Source organism: Spermophilus citellus (genome assembly GCF_964194105.1).
Source record: "Spermophilus citellus genome assembly, chromosome: 5".
Taxonomy (NCBI): Eukaryota; Metazoa; Chordata; class Mammalia; order Rodentia; family Sciuridae; genus Spermophilus; species Spermophilus citellus.
Window position 1 is genome coordinate 62237399 of NC_138186.1, and position 19930 is coordinate 62257328.

The window sequence follows — 19930 nt, forward strand, 5'->3', positions numbered from 1 at the left end:
CTCATATTCATGATGGAAGCATAATGCTAATCCTCAAGGGCAACTTGTTAAAGCTCCAAGGAATTAATAATCTCTGATTCTTTTACAACAGGTTAGCACGGTAGAAGATCTGACTTCTTCTTTAGGAGTTCCTAGCCTGGAAATAAGGATAGAATACTTTGTTCCTGCATCCCACCTCCAAAATGTTTTTTAGATAAAAGGTGTTCATAGCCTAATGCAAATTTAAATTACTGGTACTTACACTATATATGTTAACACTACTGAAAGTATTTTCATTTTAAAAAGAGTAAATGTAATTAGAAACTGAGATCATCTAACATGCTCCTCATTGAAAGTTTAAATAACTGATTTAACATTACTGTAATGGTCACAAAATAGTGTCTGTTGACATTTGTCCAAGTTCCGTTTCTGTTTTAGATGGAATACGTTACTAATACTCACTTGATTGTAATCATTTTTCTTTCTTTATCAGGTAGGTAGAATTTTGTCATTTTTTTGATGTCATTAGGAGACTGGAATTGTTCCGAGTTGATAAAGAAGAGGGGCTGAGGAACTTTGGAATACATATCATCACTCACTGGATACATCCATGGATCAAGGGCAATGCCACACCTGCAGATATTTGTTAACAGTGATGAAGAAAGGCTAGTTACACACTGGCCAACATATAGGGCTTCCTAACACACCAAATGTATTATGGGTTATCTTTCTGGGCATAATAACTATTATACTTCAGTGTGAAAAAGGGATATCACTAGTTTTATAAGGTAGCAGACTTGCATTACATAATTGTTTTCTGTAGGAGGTTTTTAGGAATTGCAACCTATGAAAAGACATTTCCTTAATACTTTTATTGTTCAATTTTGTTACATTGTTTTCAAAATAAATTTAAAAATAAGTAGCAATTTCTTCAAAACTGTGAGGTGTCTCAAAAGTACAATAAATGAACCAATTCATCTGTGTTCCCAGAGCTTCAGGGCACTCCATAGTGTATTTATTATACCTGGTCCAGAGGAACAAATGAATTCATTGCTTCACCTGAAGAATTATCTGGGAGTTACAGAAAGATGTAGGAAGCATATCATTTAAAATGTCACTAACTTTTCTTTTTACAAGTATATACTATGTTTCCTGACCTTTTGAATAACCCATCTGACGTGCTCAGTGGATAAAAGAAGAAATTGAAACAGATTTTAAGCAATTTCAGGTTAAATTTCACAAATGATCCTGCCTACTTTCCATATGTTTGGTTCTATGTGATCTCACCAATCTGGAATGAAGCAGTTCAAGAAAGAAAATATTTTTTGCAAATTAGAAAACTGGGTGGGGTCTGGTCCTGACTCCTACACAAATAACTGTGTGCTTTTACATCCAGCTATGCCTTAAAGATAGATGGAGAAAAACTAATTTTTAATAATCCTGCTTATTACAAAAGTCTAGAAATATTATAAGATGGCAATATTATTATCACAATCATTATGTGAGAACAGATGTGTGCAAAGATAAATTTCTAAGTGAAAACATTAAGCTCTTGAGCAGATAAATAAGAATGATGGGGGAAAGTTTACAGGGGTGGGGAGTTTTTAATAGCAGGAGTAGTAAATGGTTTCCACCTAGGAAAATTTATATAGAATGCCTGATGGAGGCAAAGAGATTGACTTATAAACCTGGTCACATCTCTTCTTCACAAAGACTTCAACAAAAAACATTGCATCTCACATGTGTTCTTATTCCCACTCTTCTAATAATTTACTCATCTCTTGCTTTGTCTTATTTTCTTACCTGAATCTCTGGTCTTCACTAAGAGCTTGAATAACTGTTGCTCCACCAAAAGAATGTCCAATTACTGCTATTTTATTCCTATCGATGGAGCCCTATGTGAGAAAGCATGATAAACATGTATAACTATTTCACATAGTGTTAGAAGAATAGACTACATGATCTTGTCAATCATATAGTCATTACTCATTTCACAGGCAATGAGTAAGTACTTGATTTTCTATAAAATAGAATGTACACATACACATACATATACATATGTCTTAGATGTGTGTATATATGTGTATATAAATAATTTGTAAGAATTCAGAAGTAACTTCATGGTCTTCCTAGTCACCCACACTTGAAACTTCAACATCAGTTCTGATTTCTGCCCCTCCCCAGCCTATATTTATTGGTTTAGTCATTCCTTGACCATTGCTGAGTACCTCCTACGTGCCAGGCAGTGCAGTCTCATTTTCAGTGAATTCACAGTCTATCAGAGTATTGACAATACTAGAGTATTGACAATGAGGAAGGAGTTAGTTGCGGGGAAGGGTATGTCAGACCAAGAGGTCAACATGTACAAAGGCCTGGATATTGGAGAGAGAGATATGAGTAATGACTATATGATTGAAAGACTGCAAACTCTTCATTGACCTGGAGGACAGATCCTCATCTTATCCTGAAACTAAACTCCTTCTAGTTCCCCTGCTTCCTGTACTCTACCCTACCCTACCCCTGAACACTTTTGAGTCTTTGCTTATGCTGTCCACTCTGATATTCTTCCACTCGCTCCCAAAATTGTGTCCAAAAACTTTTAATCAACTTTTCAAGTTTAGGTTCAAGAACATGTAGGAGCTGTCCAAGAAATTATAATAATTCCCCTGGAAGTATCAAGTTGATCTATATAAAGATGCCATTTTTGTGGATTAAAACTGACCCTTGGTCATTTCATTTGTAGTTGAACTTAATACACTCTTCACTGCTGTACTACTTTGCCTGCATTTTTTAATGTTTTTTGTTTGTTTTTGTTTTTAATAATTCTTTATCCTGCAATATAGCTGAAAATCAGACAACATCAACAATAAAGAACAATGGGTCAAGGTAGGGGCATGGCTTTTTTAAAGCTCACCTTCAGTTGTTGTAAATCAAATCCTAAATTTAACACGTCCTTCACTGGCGTTCCGTCAGCAATGTCAAGAATCACGTTGAGAGCCTCGGAACATTCTTTTGCTCTCTGCTGCACCTAATATGATTAATAGAAGAAAGAAATGATAAAGTAAAAGATTTTAACATTTATCTTAAAGTTTGTACAGAGGTTGCATTTGGGAAAATAGTTGGTTTGTTATAAACTGGAAACATCTGAGTGATTAATGATTAGCGTGCAGGCTGACATGGGGACATGGTTATCAGCTTCACAGAAGTATAGCTTAGTTCAAATCCTGGCTCTGTGCTTAGGTGCTGTGTAACTTCAGATGATTTACTTAATCTCCCTGGGCTTCCACTGATTGTATAACAATGTCTACATCGATAAAATGTGGGTGAACTTCGATGCCATACCATACGTAAAATGCCAACAACAAAGAAACAATAAATGTGCTTTATTTCACTTAATTGTCCCAACAGCTCTGTAAGATAGACACTGCTATCATAACTCACTGTTTTGTAACAGATAAAATGCGGAACCAAAAGAGATGAACCTGTCCTGGTTCAGCAAAGTGATGAAGCTAGTAGAGTTCAACTTTCAAACGTAGGAAGTTGGACTATGAAGACTGTACTCTTAGCATTGTTATATACTGCCTCTTTGAAGTCCTTTTTTTTTCTATTGCCTGCAGGGGTAGGGGATCTATTAGTTTATTTCTTATCACTTTTGAGATTCTAAAATTAGAAGTTTCAATACCAGAAAATTCTGCCAGAAAGACTTGTGTTTACTTTTACTGTGAACCAGACATTTTGTTAAGGAAATCTTACTACTTGGATATCTTCTGACAGATCTTTTGTTAATGGGGAGTAGGAGAGCCAGGAGCATAGTTTGCCATGTGTAAAATTAAATTAACAAATGTCATTGTTTTTTACATACACACTTTAGGCCACCAGAACACCTCTCTTCTCATGGCAAAGTACCTGCTGTTTTCGAAAAGTCTCCTCCTCTCCTTGTTCCAGGGTTTTAAAGTAGAGCCAAGACCTGTTCCTTGTTTCTGCAGCAGACTGGTCCTCGAAATAGTAAGTTGCAGACGCAGATCCATCTCTATAATGCAAACATAACTGATTTTACTCCTTCCTCATCTGATCCATGTTCCTCCACTCCATCCTTGACTCAACTTTCTTCTGATTTTTTTAACTTGTTTTTCCTCTTCTATTATACTTTCTTTATTAATTAAAGAGGACCCCAAGGAAGCTCTAGGAAATGGATATTATTGCTCCTTGTCAAGTCACATGTAAAAACACCTTATTCAGTCTTCACAATACTAGGAGGAAAATATAATGGAATCAAATCCCAGCATCTGACTTTGGACAAATTATCTTTTCTCATCTTCATTTCCATCTTCCTTAAGTTGAATAATGATAACCATCCTGTAGGATTGTTATGAAGTCTAAATAATTGGTGTATGAAAAACACTTAGCACAGTATAGGGCACACAATAACACTTCAAAATTTGTTTTTTTAAGCCTTGACAATCTAACTCAGCCCCCTTTCCCCCAACCTCATCATGTAATCATAGTTGAAAATCTCATCAACAATTTTTTCAACTTGTATGATAAAAGCATAATTATGGGCATCAACTTTCTCTGTATTTGACTAAAGACCCCAGCCATACCATGATACCTACCTGTGTTCTACAGCAGCTACTATAAATCCATGAGATGCCAGGTCAATGCCAATAGCAGAATAAACTGTCCTTAAAACAAAAAGAGAGAAGTATTGCAACTACGAGGCATGATGACAGTCTGGTTCTGCTAAGACAACCAGAAACAGAACTGGGAGGCCAGTGCCTGGAGGTAGAGTTAGGAGCTTTGGTTCACCCAGGGAGCAACCTTAACCCTTAGGGGCTATTTGACAATGCCGGAGGTATTATCATTATTACAACTGGGAGAAGGGCACTAAGGTCATCCAATAAGTAGAGGGACACAGCTAAACATCTTAAAATACACAGAACAACTCTCTAAAAACAAAATTATTTGGCCCCCAAATGTCAATAACATTGAGCTTGAGAAACCCTGGCAAAGTGATTACAAATGTTGCCTTTGAGATTTTGGGGTTTTTTAAAATCTTGACTTTGCCACTAACCAGCTATCTGATATTTTGATTAATTGCTGCAAAATTGAGGCTAAGAATAAACCCCTACCTCAAGGATAGCTGTACAGTTTGGACAAGATGATGTACATAGGAAGGCAGTTAAGAGAAATCAACCTCGATCTGACCACTGAGTTTAAATCCTGGTTCTTCTATTTAGTAGCTGGGTACCTTGGATAGGGCACTTATCTTTTCTCTACCTTATCTGTAATAAGGTGATGCTATAACCGTGTGGTGCCTCACAAGTAAGGATCAAGTGAATTGTTAGGTCTTCAGTGCTTATAACCCTATCTGAAGCAGGTTAAATACTTAACACTTGCTAGCTGTTACTGAAATGATTGGACTGGGTGGAGGGATTAAAAACCATAGCCCTTATACCCTCCTCTGTGTCTTCATTCTGCATAATCTTTTTCTCACATCCTGCATTCAACAGGAAATGCCCATAGAAAGTAAAAAGTGGTGTCTGGGAACAATATCTTCTAATGCTGAAGACAGAGGACCTTTGTAGGAGGAGAAATGGTCCTCTACAGAGATAAGCAGACTTTCTGTTAAAGACCAGAGAGCAAATATTTCTAGCTTTGAGGGCCATACTGTGTTTGTCACAGCTATGCAACTCTGCTGTTGTTGCACAAAAGAGTCACAGTGTGAAAACTGAATGGGCTTGGCCGCTTTCCAATCAAAGCTTATTACAGAAATGGTGGCAGGCTGGATTTGGTGCTAAGATTTCACTTTGCCAGGCACCAGTAGAAATCAAATAACTAACCAGACTAAGTTAAAGTGTTAAAGATAATTCTTTATTGAAGATGCTACCCAACTTCATTTCAGTCAGAAATCACCTTTTATTCTCTGAAAGTCTTAAAATCCTCCAAGGTAGGAGAAGGAGAGGCAGTTGAGAAGACAGAAGAAGAAAGTTTGAGAGGGTATAGTTGCCATTAAAATGTGCCCCTCAGATGTCATGCTGTGGTCTTAAAGACCCCATTCAGCTCCTGCTCCTCTAGATCCATCAACATGTTCAAAAGCAAGCTAAGCTGTGAGACACTCCCAGTGATCTGCACAGATTGGGTACTAACATAGGCTCATTTCTTTGAGATTGAGAATCTTGACAAGCAACTTCAGCTCAAGCACTCCTTCCGTAGGCCTGGTGCATACTTTCTTAGAACTCTACTACAATCAGAGACTCCTGTTATCTAATCCTTCTTCCTTCCTCATTCTCCTTTCCAGGTGTCCCATGATTTGAAGGCTTTCCCCATCTTTCCTTCGAACCTGCACAGGTATTTTTCTTTCTTTCAAATATCTTTTGCAGCTAATCCAATCTTTGTTTCTTGGAAGGTATGAACTAACACAGGATAATTTCAAAAGAGTGTAAATAATTAAAATGTCTAATGGCAAAAGCATCCTCTCTTCTCTGTTATAAGGCTAGTTTCCATGAACTGGAAGGAGGTAAAGTACTACTTGACAAGATAGAGCTAGGACCAATCAGCCCACTACAGCCAATTCTTGAGGAAGCCCAGTACCCCAGGACAAGGGCCAGTATGACATTCTAAAATCTGCTGTTCCTTTTTTTGGGGGAAAAAACCTATTCAGTCATAGATAGCTAGAGGATAAAGCTGTCCAATCTCTCAAACATTACCTAAATGCTCCAAGACCATGAGAAAAGATAATAAGCGGGTATTTTTCACCAGTCCTCAGAGGAGAATTCCAGTTTGCAGGAATTATTATTGAACCTAGACAACAATAGGAAATTAGTTAGTATTTTCTCTGACTTGAATGTTGCTAGTGAACTTAACTTACATCTCCTTAGCATAAAATCTGGAAGCATGGAATTTATGTTTTTATGGCTTAATAGTGAACTTATTAAAAAGTCAGCTACTGGTTACTCACCAACCAAATACCTGCATCGTATGGTCTTTTCTCACATGGTACTATCATTAGCTATCGGTTCTCGCTGCCAGCTCTGAACTTAAGGTTAGAGATTTTCCTACACAGGTGTATTCAGGGGGGCTGCTACTTATTACTATTTTGATGTTTGAGACAATGTCAAAGGGAATGTTCTAAAACCAAACCATGGAGTAAACTCAGGAGTGTTACACTGAAAACCAGAATCTAAGAATCAGAGACTCCTATCATTTTAATTTGTCATGATCCAGTGAAGGGTGGTGAGACCACAGACTTCATACTTAAAGGTGGCTTTGGATACACCTCTGCCATCCACCAGCTAGTGGCCTCTGGCAAATTGCTGACTTTCTGAGCTTCAGACTCCTCTCCTGGGAAGTGGAGGAAATGATAACTACCTCATAGAGGTTTTGAGAGAGTTTTCTTTAATTAATAAAATTGAGCACCTATCCACTCATACAGTAAGGGGCTCAAAAACATGGAAAATATTTTCCTCCATTCCTTCACAACTGTCAGGCAATAATAATTGTGACCATATTTTTTGTTTCATTTTTTTTCTCATCTATAAAATGAAGTTGTGGTCAGGAAAATTGAATGTGATGATCGCTATGGAAGTGATTTATAAATTATTCACAATAAAGATGTATAATATGATATTCTCATAATTCCTACATTAGACTGTTTTTTAAAAAAATTCTAAGTTTAAAATTAATTCTAGAACTTGTAGGTGGTTTTGAGGGAGAAATTTGAAGACATAGTTAACATTGACCCAATGGCGGTATCTGGGCAGATAGATGAGGAAAGTCTGTGTTAGCACAATCTGGACACATTAAATCATGAATGAACATCGTTTATTAGTGAGAGGCTGGTTCCTTATAGGTAGGTAATGGGAAGAGAACAAAGTCTCTTCATTTGTGAAAAGTAAGAAATTAGTTTTTTTGTTTGTTTGTTTGTTTTGTTTTGATCCGGATAGTTACAGTGGCTTCTACTTTCTTTCTCATTCAGCCTGAAAGAGCAAATGGGGCAGTGGTCCTAAGCCAACCTGCTACTCTCATTATATTCTTGCCTTCCCGGTGGGCCTCTAAGAGGAAAAACCAAGGACCAGCCACAGAAAGATGGTAGGTCAGTCTGACCCTCTCACCTACTCCCACCAAATTCAGAATGGACGAATGAGAACCCTAGATTCTCTTAGGCTCCTCAGAAATACTGTCCTTGTCACCTTAGGAGATGTTTAGATTGGAGAAAATTTACTTTGGTCTGAACTATCTGAAATTCTTATTGTTTCTAAGGGTTTCTCATATTCTAGAGCCAACAGAGTAGGAGCAATGGAAATCTTACCGTATAAAAACTTTAAAATTTTGCTCATATGCCCATGTGTTCCAATAAATTTACTAAGACCCCAAAAATATTCTTTGTTTGGGATCCAAAGGGTCTCATAATGATCATAATCTTGAGATGGATAATACAAACGCAAGAAGGTGCTCTGTTAAGGAGAGAAATTAATACATTTTTTAGTCAAGTTGCTTCTCAAAACTATTCCAACAGCTATTTTGCATATTTTATTAATGGAGACCCAGATACCTTTGTTGTTCATAATGAGGTCTGGACAACTTTTAAAAATACTGTGGTGATTGAACAAAATTTGTATGGAGAAGAAAAATAACAATATGCTTTCTGAGTGGGAAAAGAAAATGAGCAGACTTGCTTCAGCTATTGAGTGTGGGGAGAATTCATAGGCAATTAATCAGATGTCATCAAAGAGCTAGGGAATGACTTAATTAGCAAAGGCTTCAGATGAAGCAATATAAGTGGCAATATTAGTCATTCTCAGATGAGGGCAATGCCAAGTTTTAACACCTGCTAGTGGATCTTGACAGTAGTTAATGTTAGAATAAAAGGATAATTTGTATTAATCCAAGCATTACCTTATTGGTATAATCAAACATCAAGTCTGTGCAACCAACAGAGTAAGATCCACTTCCTCTGGGGATTTTAGTATGTTCAAAGCTTACAGCAGCCATCAGCATTTGTATTTGATCAGTCCATCCTGAAAAACAGGCCCATGTTACCTCATTTATCATCCATTACACACCTCAGGTCTTATTATGCAAGGAACTCCAAGGGAATTGAGTTCCTTCCCATTGTTTCTGGTCTCTCTCATTTCTTAAACTAATTGAGAACCTGTTGTATGCAGAGCACCATGTAGGGGTTTTGAAGAATAAAATCATGGAGGTAGACATGGTCTTCCCCCAAGATGCTTGGGACTATCACTTCCTAATACAGCTTGCTGTCACCCTGCTTCTGTCTAGAGTATATTAAAGATGACTTCACAAATCTGATTTTTCTAATCATGAACTTTATCTTACATTCAGATTTGTACTAATAACTTCTCACTGGGCATCTCTGCCTAATGCCATAGGCCAAGGTGAACTAAACAGCAATTTACCAAACCACACAGACCATACAACAGAATTCCCTCTCACATGCATAGATAGGGAGAGAAACCTGGAAACATCCTACTCTTCTAGCTCTTTCTTACCAACCCCCATATCCATCTCAAGACTCAATTCTAACATTTGGTTTTAACTTAGAATCATCTCCCCAGTGTATCCCTGACCTTGTCACCTGTCTCACTAATTCCCTATCTCTTGATCAAGCAGTTGCCATCTCTCTGAACTGTCCTATGCAACTTGGACCTTGACCCCTTTGAAGACATCCCTTACCCAGCTCCTAGAATGATTCAATGCACTAATCTCACCAGGCAATTCTTAAAATCTGTAGTGGCTCCCTGTCGTCATGTGGTGTTTTCTTAAAGGGACAATGTCTGGGGTCCTTTTGGAAAGCAGTTTGTAGGAGATATTTAAATGGGCACATGCCCTGCTAAGCACATTCACTGTGACTTTAAGCACAAATGTGACCCTCTTTCTAGTTTACTGGGGTTGAAATATGTTGAGTTCACAGGCACACAAGTTAAATCCCAAGTTCCTGTAAGAAAAATCCTCTATGTTCAAACCCACTGCCTCTTCCCCTGAAGTAATCCCCTTCCTTGTGTCTTAGCACACTGAGCTATTGGTGTCTCTGTAACTTCACAAATGCTACTATGGCCTGTGCTTGAAATCCCCTTGGTACCTTCAGAAGTCATGCCTTCCTTGATCCGCCCCTCAACAGACTTAATTTTTTTCATTCTCAGTATCACTGATTCTAGTATATACATATGTATGTATGTATACATAGAGTAACATAATGTGAATATATACATACAATTCTTCTTTTCACACTGTATTGAAGTTATGTATCTGCACACTGTCTCCCACAGTAAGACAGCGATCTCCACATCTTTGTAAAAACCTTTGACCTTAATGCCCTTTCTGGCACATAGTGAGCACTCAATAAATATTCGTCAAAATGAGATGAATTAAACTGGTCTCTTGCTCTTCTTTCAAACCCGTCAAATATACTCTTTGACCCACCCACTCCTGAAATTCCTTTTCTCTCTCTGGTGCCAAAACCCTTCTATACACCTGAAGCTTCATCTGTTCTCCTTTCTGAACTGCAGTCAAATCCATGTTTCAAGATGTTGGGTCCAAATATCAGTATACCAAACTCTCCCTCTGCTGGATACACTTGGCCTGCTCACTCCTTCTCCTTTTGGGACTGTGAGAGTTGAATCCTCTGCTGGGCAGATTCTCTTGTGTTTTCCATCACACTCTGCCTCTGCCTATGTTAGGTATTACACCTGCATCAATATAATTGCTCAGGAAGGCTTTTAGTCATAGGAACAAACCTATTTACATCCTGCACACTGGTGACTCATGTGTAAAGCACCTGCCAGTGATGAAGGCCACCTACTGAAATACATAAGGACTCCCTACTCAAAGCTGATCCACAGACGGGCATCACTGGCACTTCCTGGAGCTTGGAAATGCACATTCCCAGACTTTACCTAACTCTACTGAAACAGAAAAGTCTCATTAAAGTTTAAGAAACTCTGTGCTAAGGTACCAGGTCACCTGGCTAGACTCACAGGTCAGCAATGTATGGTCAATGACAGGAGGTAGTTCCAAGGAAGACACTGGGTGAACAAACTCTGGGTATGAGATCCAGGTGACCCTATTTCAAATTCCAGGTGTATTTCCTACAAGCTATTCTTCTCTGGCCTAGGCAACTTATTCCCTTTTGATCTTTATTAATAAAATGGGGATGAAAGCACTTATCCAGCCTGGAGGACAAGTGCAGCGGCAGTATAGGTCAAGTACGTAGCAGAGAACTTGACCTGTAACAGGCATTCAACTGCTATTAATTGTCCACTTCCCAGATATGAATTAAGCCAAATTCATGGTGAAATCCTTAGAGGAGTTTAGAAGATTTAAACTGGAGCACCTCACATTCCCATTGGGCAGATTAAAAACTCAAGGTATTTCTAGGATTGTTTTTTTTTTTTTTAACTTTACCTATAGGTGAACACTACAGGGTTTGTTTATCAAAAGGCTCTTCCTCTCCCATTCAAAACTCTCTACTGAGCCATGTTTCATGGTTCAATAGGGAAACATCATGTTCAGATTACAGTGGGGAAGGCACACCTGCCTGTCCTTCTGTGATAAGCAGCCTGTGAACTGCTGTGTCCCGACCCATAGGAAGTCATGGCACAGCTATACTGGGTTGGGAAGAGGGGTTCCAGCTCTCACAGTTCAGTGAGGAACCTCAGAGAACCAAGGCTGCCTTGGAGACACTACCTCTGGAAGTCATTCTAGAGCCTTTGAGGGCTCCAACCCACATAGTGAATCTCCTCCCTTGTGGGATCTCAATTCCCTGAGGCCCTTCCAATAACCTAGGTTGCCCTGGTTGTTCAAAACATGATCTGCCTCAAAATCTCCTCACCCAGTATTCAGGAGCCACAGGTCAAGGTGAGGCTATAGGTCTGCCAATTGCAAGACACCTAACTCCTGAGAGGGTCACAGGACATGTCCAGCTGACCCAGGTTTTGGTACAGGTTTCCAGGGTCCTGTGGCTTACCAGGGTGGCTACAGAAAAGGCTCAGTGGCCTGCAGTTCAAAGGTCAAGCCACCAGCAGGAGTCAGCACAAAGGAAGGGAGGAAGATTTGTCATATGGGATGTCACTTTTAGATAATGTAGTTTGTGGTTCAGAATTTATAAATATCTCTTCATAATTTTGTTCAACTTTATTTTAACATTGGAACCTACAGGGCACTCTTAATCTTATTACATGATTTTGGTGGTGTTCATTTATCAAATATTCCTGATATTCACTCCTAGAGATGAACTGTACACCTTCTAGGAACATAAGCTTCTCTTCTATGGCTTTATGACCTCTATTAGCAAATCACATATCTCATAATTATTTATAAACCTTTTACCTGCATATTTATACTGTCTGTGTATTCATTTAATAAAAGTTATAAAGAATCATCTATTATTTAAAATTTTGCTTTATAAGCTATAATATTTTAAAATATTTATTCATTCATTTTTGAGTATTTAGGATGAGAAGGGCACAGGGCTCAATGCTATGACTACAAAGATACACGAAGTAATGTTACTGTACCCAAATTTCTACCAGTCCAGTGACAGTTATTCAATGACTTTTAAACATAAGGGAATTGGGGGGGGGGATGTCTTGAATTTCTCACCCTGTGTCAATAAAGAGTACATGATGTAAATGTCCCCTAGATGATAATTTGCCCATGATGTAAAATGTTACCTAATTTCAGAACACGGAATTTCAACTGGATTTCAGACATCTTGACTATAAGCTCTTTGTCTTAGTCACCAGTGTATCCTGATGCTTAATTTGCTGATAAGTGTTGAGGGATGAATGGCCCTTTGAGAGATTATTCAATTTCCTATGCAAACATAGATATAAGATACAGTCCCTCTCCTACAAGGCATTTATCTCTCCAATTATGAAGTAGGGCAAAAATTTATCTTGATGACAGAGAGTTACGAAATCTTTTTTGTAAATGTTCTGGTAAGGAGTCACCCATCAAGCCTGCACAACTAGATCTGGGGTGACCACATCCATTCAGGTGTGCAGATAGTGTAACAACACTCACAATCTGCCGACTGTTCTCCACAGGAGACCAGAGAGAGAAGTTCATGCATTACAACCCTTTGAAATGAGCAGCAATTCAGAAAGTTCCATAAGCAATCTCTTTGCCTTAAAGGGCCTTCTTGGTGACATGAGATGAACCTGTCTAGAGATGGCTGTCCCACTTGAGCCACACTTTCTGGACTTGTCCAAACCTTCCTGACCTCTCCTTCCCTTCTTACCACAAGTGAGAAGGCAAGTCACCACATCCATTCTCCTCTGGCCTGTCTTGATGCCTACTTGTCCTCCACTTCTCCCTACTCTTTGGTAGAAACAATCAATACCCTATGGATCCCAAGACCCTAAAATGTCATCTTCTCTCCCCACCCTTCACTACAGACCAGGACTATTATCTGTTGACCAAGACACCTATATCTGCCTCTTCCCCCCTTCATGGAAGCAGGTTTTGAGACTGCCTTGGAGGGAACTCCAAGGCAGTTGTGTTACCCTGTCTGGGTGGTAAAGGGAGCAAGGGAGAGAAGGGGTAGCACTGAGGGAGTTCTCTACCATCACTGCAACCTGAGGTTCCAGTGAAAGGTCTCATCCTGGTTCCATTCTCCAGTCATGATCTTGCAGTACACAGGCACTCCCTCAGTTTCAGTCATAAAGAGGAAAATGTGAGGCCTTCATACTATCCTGGGAGAATTGAGGATCCCCACAAGTATTTCCTGATAAAACTTGCCTAGAAGTCCAAATGTGCTACATCTCTGAGTCACCTGGGTGTTTGGAAACAGGTCAGTTGTTCAGGCCCTTCAACAAATAGACCTCTTACCTGCTGATTTAATAAACCCAGTGGGATTTAGTTGTTGCCAGTCAAAAGGATGAACCAGTACGAGGCAGCTGCAGAGGCAGAAAAGCACATGCAATTTGGGTGGTGCCATCTTGGGAGCTGAGCAGCGGTTTCAGCTTAACCTCTTCAAACAGAAAATTAAAAGAAAAAAGAACATGCAATGAAGAGGACTTAAAGAAGCTGACAAGTCAGGGAAGCTGGGCTATTAGCAAGATTTGGAAAAAAAAAAATGGAACATGCATTTTCTGAGCTGGGTCTTAAGTAGGTTCTAGGATGGCAAAATTCTTGATCCTGTTGGGTGATACAGCACAAAAATAATAGTGTTAGATCATTACATTAGGTTTTTGGTCATGAATTCTCTATTTTTAAAAAATATTTTTTAGTTGTTGATGGACCTTTATTTTTATTTATTTGTATGTGGTGCTAAGAATCGAATCCAGTGCCTCAGGTGTGCTAGGCAAGCATGCTATTACTGAGCCACAAACCCAGCCCACAAGTTCTCTAATTTTATAACACTCTAGTTTGGTTATAAAGAAGAACATCAAAATATAGTAATTATAACAGCCATATATCATCTTCTTAATATCCACAGGCGCATCCAGCATATAGTATACAGTTAACAGTTTTTACTAATGTTCCCATCATAATTATACTACTGCTGCTGGGGTTAATTTTGGTGCTAATGATGCATTAGTTTTTTCACAGATTTTATACACCTACTACACTGCAAGCTTCTGAAAAACACAGGTGAGTTCTTATTTGTGTCCCAGGCAATCAATTGATCTTTCAGGAATGCTTCTTGAATCATTGAATGAAACAATAGGCTTCTGGACTAGGGAGTAATAATAAATCACATCACAATCAGACTGTATGTTAACATCCTATCAGAAAAAGCTATATTGCATTTGTACGTTACTTCTCCCTTTAAAATCTGTCCCTCCAATTTTGGGGGATGATGGCAATGGTCCAAGTCACTACCATCTCTCAATATGAATCTGGCAATATCTTTAACTTGTCTTCTTTCTTAACCCTTGCTCACGGTCTTTCCTCAATATAGTGGCCAGAATGGTCGTGTTACTCCTTTGCTCAAAACTCCCAAATGACTCCATATGTCACCAAGTAAAGTATCATATAAGGCTCTCCTTAGTCCCTAATCAACAGACTGGGCAGTCCTGCCTCTATTCCCTCTTGCACACTCACTGCAACCATAGTGGCTTCCTTGTCACTCACCAAACATGCCAGGCATTCTGAGCTCCACATCTCCACCTCAGGGTCTTGGCATGTGTTCCTTCTCATAGGAAGGCTCTTCCCCTTGACATGCAAATGACATCCTCTCACTTCCAGGATTTTGCTCCAGTTTTACACAGAGCACCTTTTCCTGCTCTATTTAAAATTGCAATCCAAACTTCATCCCCCCATTAATTATCCCTCCCTACTTCATTTTCTCCAATATTTATCACAAACTATCATGCTCTCGACATTATTTGTTAAGTATTTATTATTTTTCCACTAGAAATTAAGTTCTATGGATATAGGAATTTGTTATTTTTTTTCCCCCTTGCTGTTTTAACGAGACTTAGAATAGTGCCTGGGACCCACTAGGCACTCAATAAATGTTTGCTGCATGAATAAACCTTGAATTCTAATAGTTTCTGAAATGTGGTTACTAATACTAACTGAGCTAAGTTTCATGGTCTATGTGACTTATAGGTCCTGCTGTATTGAGATGCTAACTAGTTGACAGAGTTGTTTTTGTAAAAGATACCACACAGATATGTGGCATGACAATTTGTGCTCTCAAATATCTCTGTGTTTCCTTACACATCCTAGCCTCCCCTGTGATTGAACTGGGGCAACAGTCTCAGAATGCAACTAATTTCAAGTAATGGAAATATGAACAGAAGGGTTTTGAGTCACCTGAAAGCCAGTGTGTCTTCTTCATCTGTTCCTTTGCCAACTCAGAGACCAGATGCTGATAAATGGGGGTCTTGAGGTGGAGGAAGCCTAGATTCCTAATCACTGGATAAAGAAGAGTCCCTGCCACTGCAAAGGAATATTTCAGGGGCAGGAAATAAACGTGTTTTTTTGTGTTCAGTCACTGAAATTTCCAGGTTGCTATTACATGAACATGGTTATTGCACAGCATGGCCTATCCTAATACCAGACCTCAGACATTGAATCAAAGGGTATTTATTAAACAAATACTATATACACCCTCTATGGCAACAATTGTGGTAAATACTAAAGAATTTAACACAATGCTTTCCCTAAAAGAGCTAATAATTGGATTTCAGAAATAAGACTAGCAGATATAAAACAGAAAGGCATCAAATTACAGAGGCACTGTGGGGGTACTAGAGATTGAACTCAAGGACACTCAACCACTGAACCACATCCCCAGCCCTATTTTGTATTTTATTTAGAGACGGGGGTGGGGTGGTGCCGCAGTCTGGTTGGGCACAATTCAGGAGCCACTTGTCAAAAGAAACGAACTTTATTTTTAGAACCACACACGCCAAACAAAACAGCTCCTCAGGAGTCGGCTGTGGCTCTCAACAGGGTGGGGTGGGGGTATCACTGATCTGCTTAGCGACTTGCTTTTGTTGAAGCTGGCTTTGAATCCAGGATCCTCCTGCCTCAGTCTCCCATGCCACCAGTATTACAGTCATGCGCCACCGTGCCCAGCTTACAGAATCATTGAAAATTGTTAAATGAAATGGTACAAATTCAGAGAACAACAAGAATTCAGAAAGAAAGATTTCAGAAGAGATGGGGCTACAGTGAGATCAACTATTTTCATAGGAAATAAAATAATCCTGGATAGATCACTGGAGAAATATCCAACTTTCCCTTTGATAGAATATAATAGATATCTTCTAATTTTTAATTTGTTGTGCAATTTTGAAATAACATGAGAAGTTATTCAAAGAAGTTCATTCACCAAATGAATAATGATATTAGCAAGATTGTGTGTCCAGCATTTTGTACAGTTCCTGGCACAAAAAAACAGAATACCAGTTCCTGTAATTCTATTTAATTATCATCACAACAATCAAGGACAGATGTTTACTTTCCCCTATTCTAAAAGTGAGGAAGTCAGGGCAAGGAGAATTTAGCTGACTTGTCCAAAACACATCTGGGAGAGCTGGAGGCCAGGCTTGTACCCAGAATATCTCAGTCCCTGTTTTTTAAACTAAAACATACCAATTTGGGTTGTATCTGTTTTTTGTTTTCTCTAAAACTGTAATCTCCTAAAATGAATACACAAAACAACCATTTAAATGATGCTGTGGTGTTTAGAAACTGCTTCCTGTACCAAGAGGATGACTTGAAGAGTTGGATATTGTTCTCTAAAGAGATGAGAATCTGTCTCCTTGTTTCCACTCCATGTTATATTCAGGGAGCAGCATGCTGAGACTCTGGGAAACTGCAGAGGACTGAGTATGAATCTAGAGGAAAAGCTATTGGGTTTTCCAAATAAGCATTAGGCTATTTGTTAACCTGAAGCCAGGCTATTTGCTTACCAGCTCCCATGACTAACCCTCCATTATGCTGTCATGACTAAACTTTTCATCAGATCACATCACCCATAGGGAGCATTTATAGGAATGTGAGTAGGGGGCTTTATAAAATTCTGTCCCTGATGCTTTTGGCCTGTGACTAAATAAGAGGAAGGCCATTGAGCTCATCTGGAAGATCAATGGGGATAAAGAAGAACAAAGAGAAAGACAAAGTAAAACATTAAAAAAGGAAATTACTATTGGTTGTTAGCAATTTACTCTAATCAAAGGCCAGCTTGCCCTCAACTCCTTGATGTTCATTACATCTTTCCCATCAGTAACCCCAGGAAGCCTCACAGAGAGCCAACTACTGGATGGGATTCCCCAAGCCCCCCAAGCAGAACTGGAATCTCTGTTTTCTCCACATTTCCTACCAGACCAGTGCAGGGACCCTCACCCTGGGTCCTCAGAATAGAGCAGTGCAGAAATAAGGCCAGGTGAGATGGCACACAGAGTTCCATCCTGACCTCATTCAGCTTCTTACAAAGGCTCCTGGATACCCTGATATCAGATATTCAGATATCCTCTGAAGGCTGATATAGCATCTGATACAGCCAATCCCATGTTTGAAAATGGCTGCACTGGGACGACAGGACCATTTATTTAGTTTTATCAATGTCCTATTGTCATGATATCTGATCTGATCCTTAAAGTAATAATCTTCTAAATAATGTAATGATTGCCTGGCTCACTTATATTTCCTATATTTATTTGTTCATAAATTCATTCACTCAATTTTAAGAATGTCTGTGTGCTAGTCACTATGTTTGGAATGAAAAGGTTTTGAAAGTCAATCCAATTTTTGCTGTCAAAATCCCCAGCAGTGAGTCTTTTCAACAATAATGAATGCTAGAAAGATTATGTACATAGTATAGTAAAAATAAAGGAAGAGAAGCATTTTGTATCTGGAAGAATGAGGTCAATGGAACACAGAAAGTCAATGAAACCTGTCTGAGATCACCCAGTGAGATTTTTGGCATGGACAGGACTACCAGGAGGGCCTTCTTTTGCTCCAATGTGCTGAGTGTTAGAAGAACCCAAATGAGATCCCTCTTCTGACCACCTTCCTACTACTATAAAATGCCTTGCCCTTCCTCGCCGCCTCTGACTCATCCTCGTGCCAAGACTGGCCCTGGCTGATTGTGAGGCAGCTGTGTTCTAGCAGTGGAAAAACCCTTACTGAAGTTTCCCTGAAGTCGGAAAGGGAGGTTTTCTCTGGATCTGGCCCCTCAAGAGCACCAAAGAAGACACTGCCCACCTTGGCGAGCAGAGGCCACCAGCAGACAGCAGCCTGCCTCCTTTTTATCTGGAAACAGTCTGTACCTGCTTCCATTAGGGCACAAGGTACCAAGTACTGCAATGCTCCCTTCATAGAATTGCTCCACCAGATAGCCTGTCAGCTCTTCCATGGTCTGGAGGAAAGAGGACTTTCAATGTCCTCTAAATCAGTTCCTGGTGTACTCTGGCTCCCCAGCACCACTGACGGCCACATTTCAGACAGGAGGGAGGCAGGGTGCCCTCCATCCTCCAGTACCACCATAAACACACTCTCTGCACATCAGGAACCAGATTCTTCAGAATATGGTTTGTGATGTCACTTCCATGATTGAAGAGAGTGGGAATAGATAACACCTAAGGGTGAAAAGCACTTCAGAACAAACAGTTCTATTCTTAGAGTGGTAACTCTTCTTGCATTTCAATTAAAAACAAAAATGAGAAAATCATTCTGCTAGAAATATACTGTTCCCTGGTTTGAGGCAACCCCAGCCAGTCCTTTCTCAGGAGTTTTCCAAGTGAGACAGGTAGTTCTGGACAAGTAGTTCTTCTGCCACTCAACTACTGATACCTTTTGAAACTGAGCAACTGATGTGTGACAAAGGGATAAAGAGGTAAAAGAAGTTTTTGATACTCCTTTTTTGTGTGTGTCTGACACTTTATATTTCTTGTTTTATTTTATTTTTTTAAAATATGGAACACTTCTCAAATTTGTATGTTATCCTTGCCCAGAGACCATGCTGATCTTCTCTGTATGGTTCCAATTTTAGTGTATGTGCTGCCCAAGTGAGCACCAGTTTTATATTTTTCAAAAGCTGAGAAAGAACCCTTTAGATCAGGAAGAGGACCTGATAAAGCCTGTTCCTGGAAATATCAACAAATGGCTCCTGATTAACATATCGCAGGCATCGGAGGAGAGATTTGAGATTGGTTTTCCAATGTCTCAACTTGTTGATTTGGGTTTTGTTTTGCTTTAACATTGAACAGGAACGCCCAAGGAAAGCAGAGAAGAAATCTGCTTTCAGTTCAGACCTTGGGAATCCAAAACTTGATTATTGGTTTAGTTAAGGAGTTAAAAAAGGCTAGATATGAGACATAAGTAGCTATCACCTATTGAGCACCTACTATGTACCAGCCGTGTCCAACTCCTTACTTCATGTAGTCCCTAGTCCTTACGATGAGTAGTTAGGCAGTACCATCACCAACATAGGACTGAGTTATGTGGATGACAAGTTTTGGAGTCCAACAAT

The 19930-nt window shown here is 39.3% G+C and overlaps 1 protein-coding gene across 2 annotated transcripts in view; it reads right to left on the minus strand.

Annotated features, from left to right (window-relative positions):
* Nucleotides 1–19930, minus strand: part of PLA2G7 (phospholipase A2 group VII) — a 36375-nt gene that overhangs the window by 3708 nt on the left and 12737 nt on the right. The window contains exons 2-10 of one of the 2 annotated variants that reach the window (XM_081295427.1): nt 13828–13969; nt 8875–8996; nt 8288–8432; nt 6687–6780; nt 4593–4661; nt 3886–4009; nt 2894–3007; nt 1783–1874; nt 442–612 (exon numbers count right to left, since the gene is read on the minus strand). In XM_081295427.1, coding sequence (XP_081151553.1) covers nt 442–612; nt 1783–1874; nt 2894–3007; nt 3886–4009; nt 4593–4661; nt 6687–6780; nt 8288–8432; nt 8875–8996; nt 13828–13936 — 1040 coding nt within the window. In that variant the 5' untranslated portion in view covers nt 13937–13969. The remainder of the gene's footprint in view (nt 1–441; nt 613–1782; nt 1875–2893; nt 3008–3885; nt 4010–4592; nt 4662–6686; nt 6781–8287; nt 8433–8874; nt 8997–13827; nt 13970–19930) is intronic. The other variant, XM_081295428.1, reaches the window with a different exon arrangement.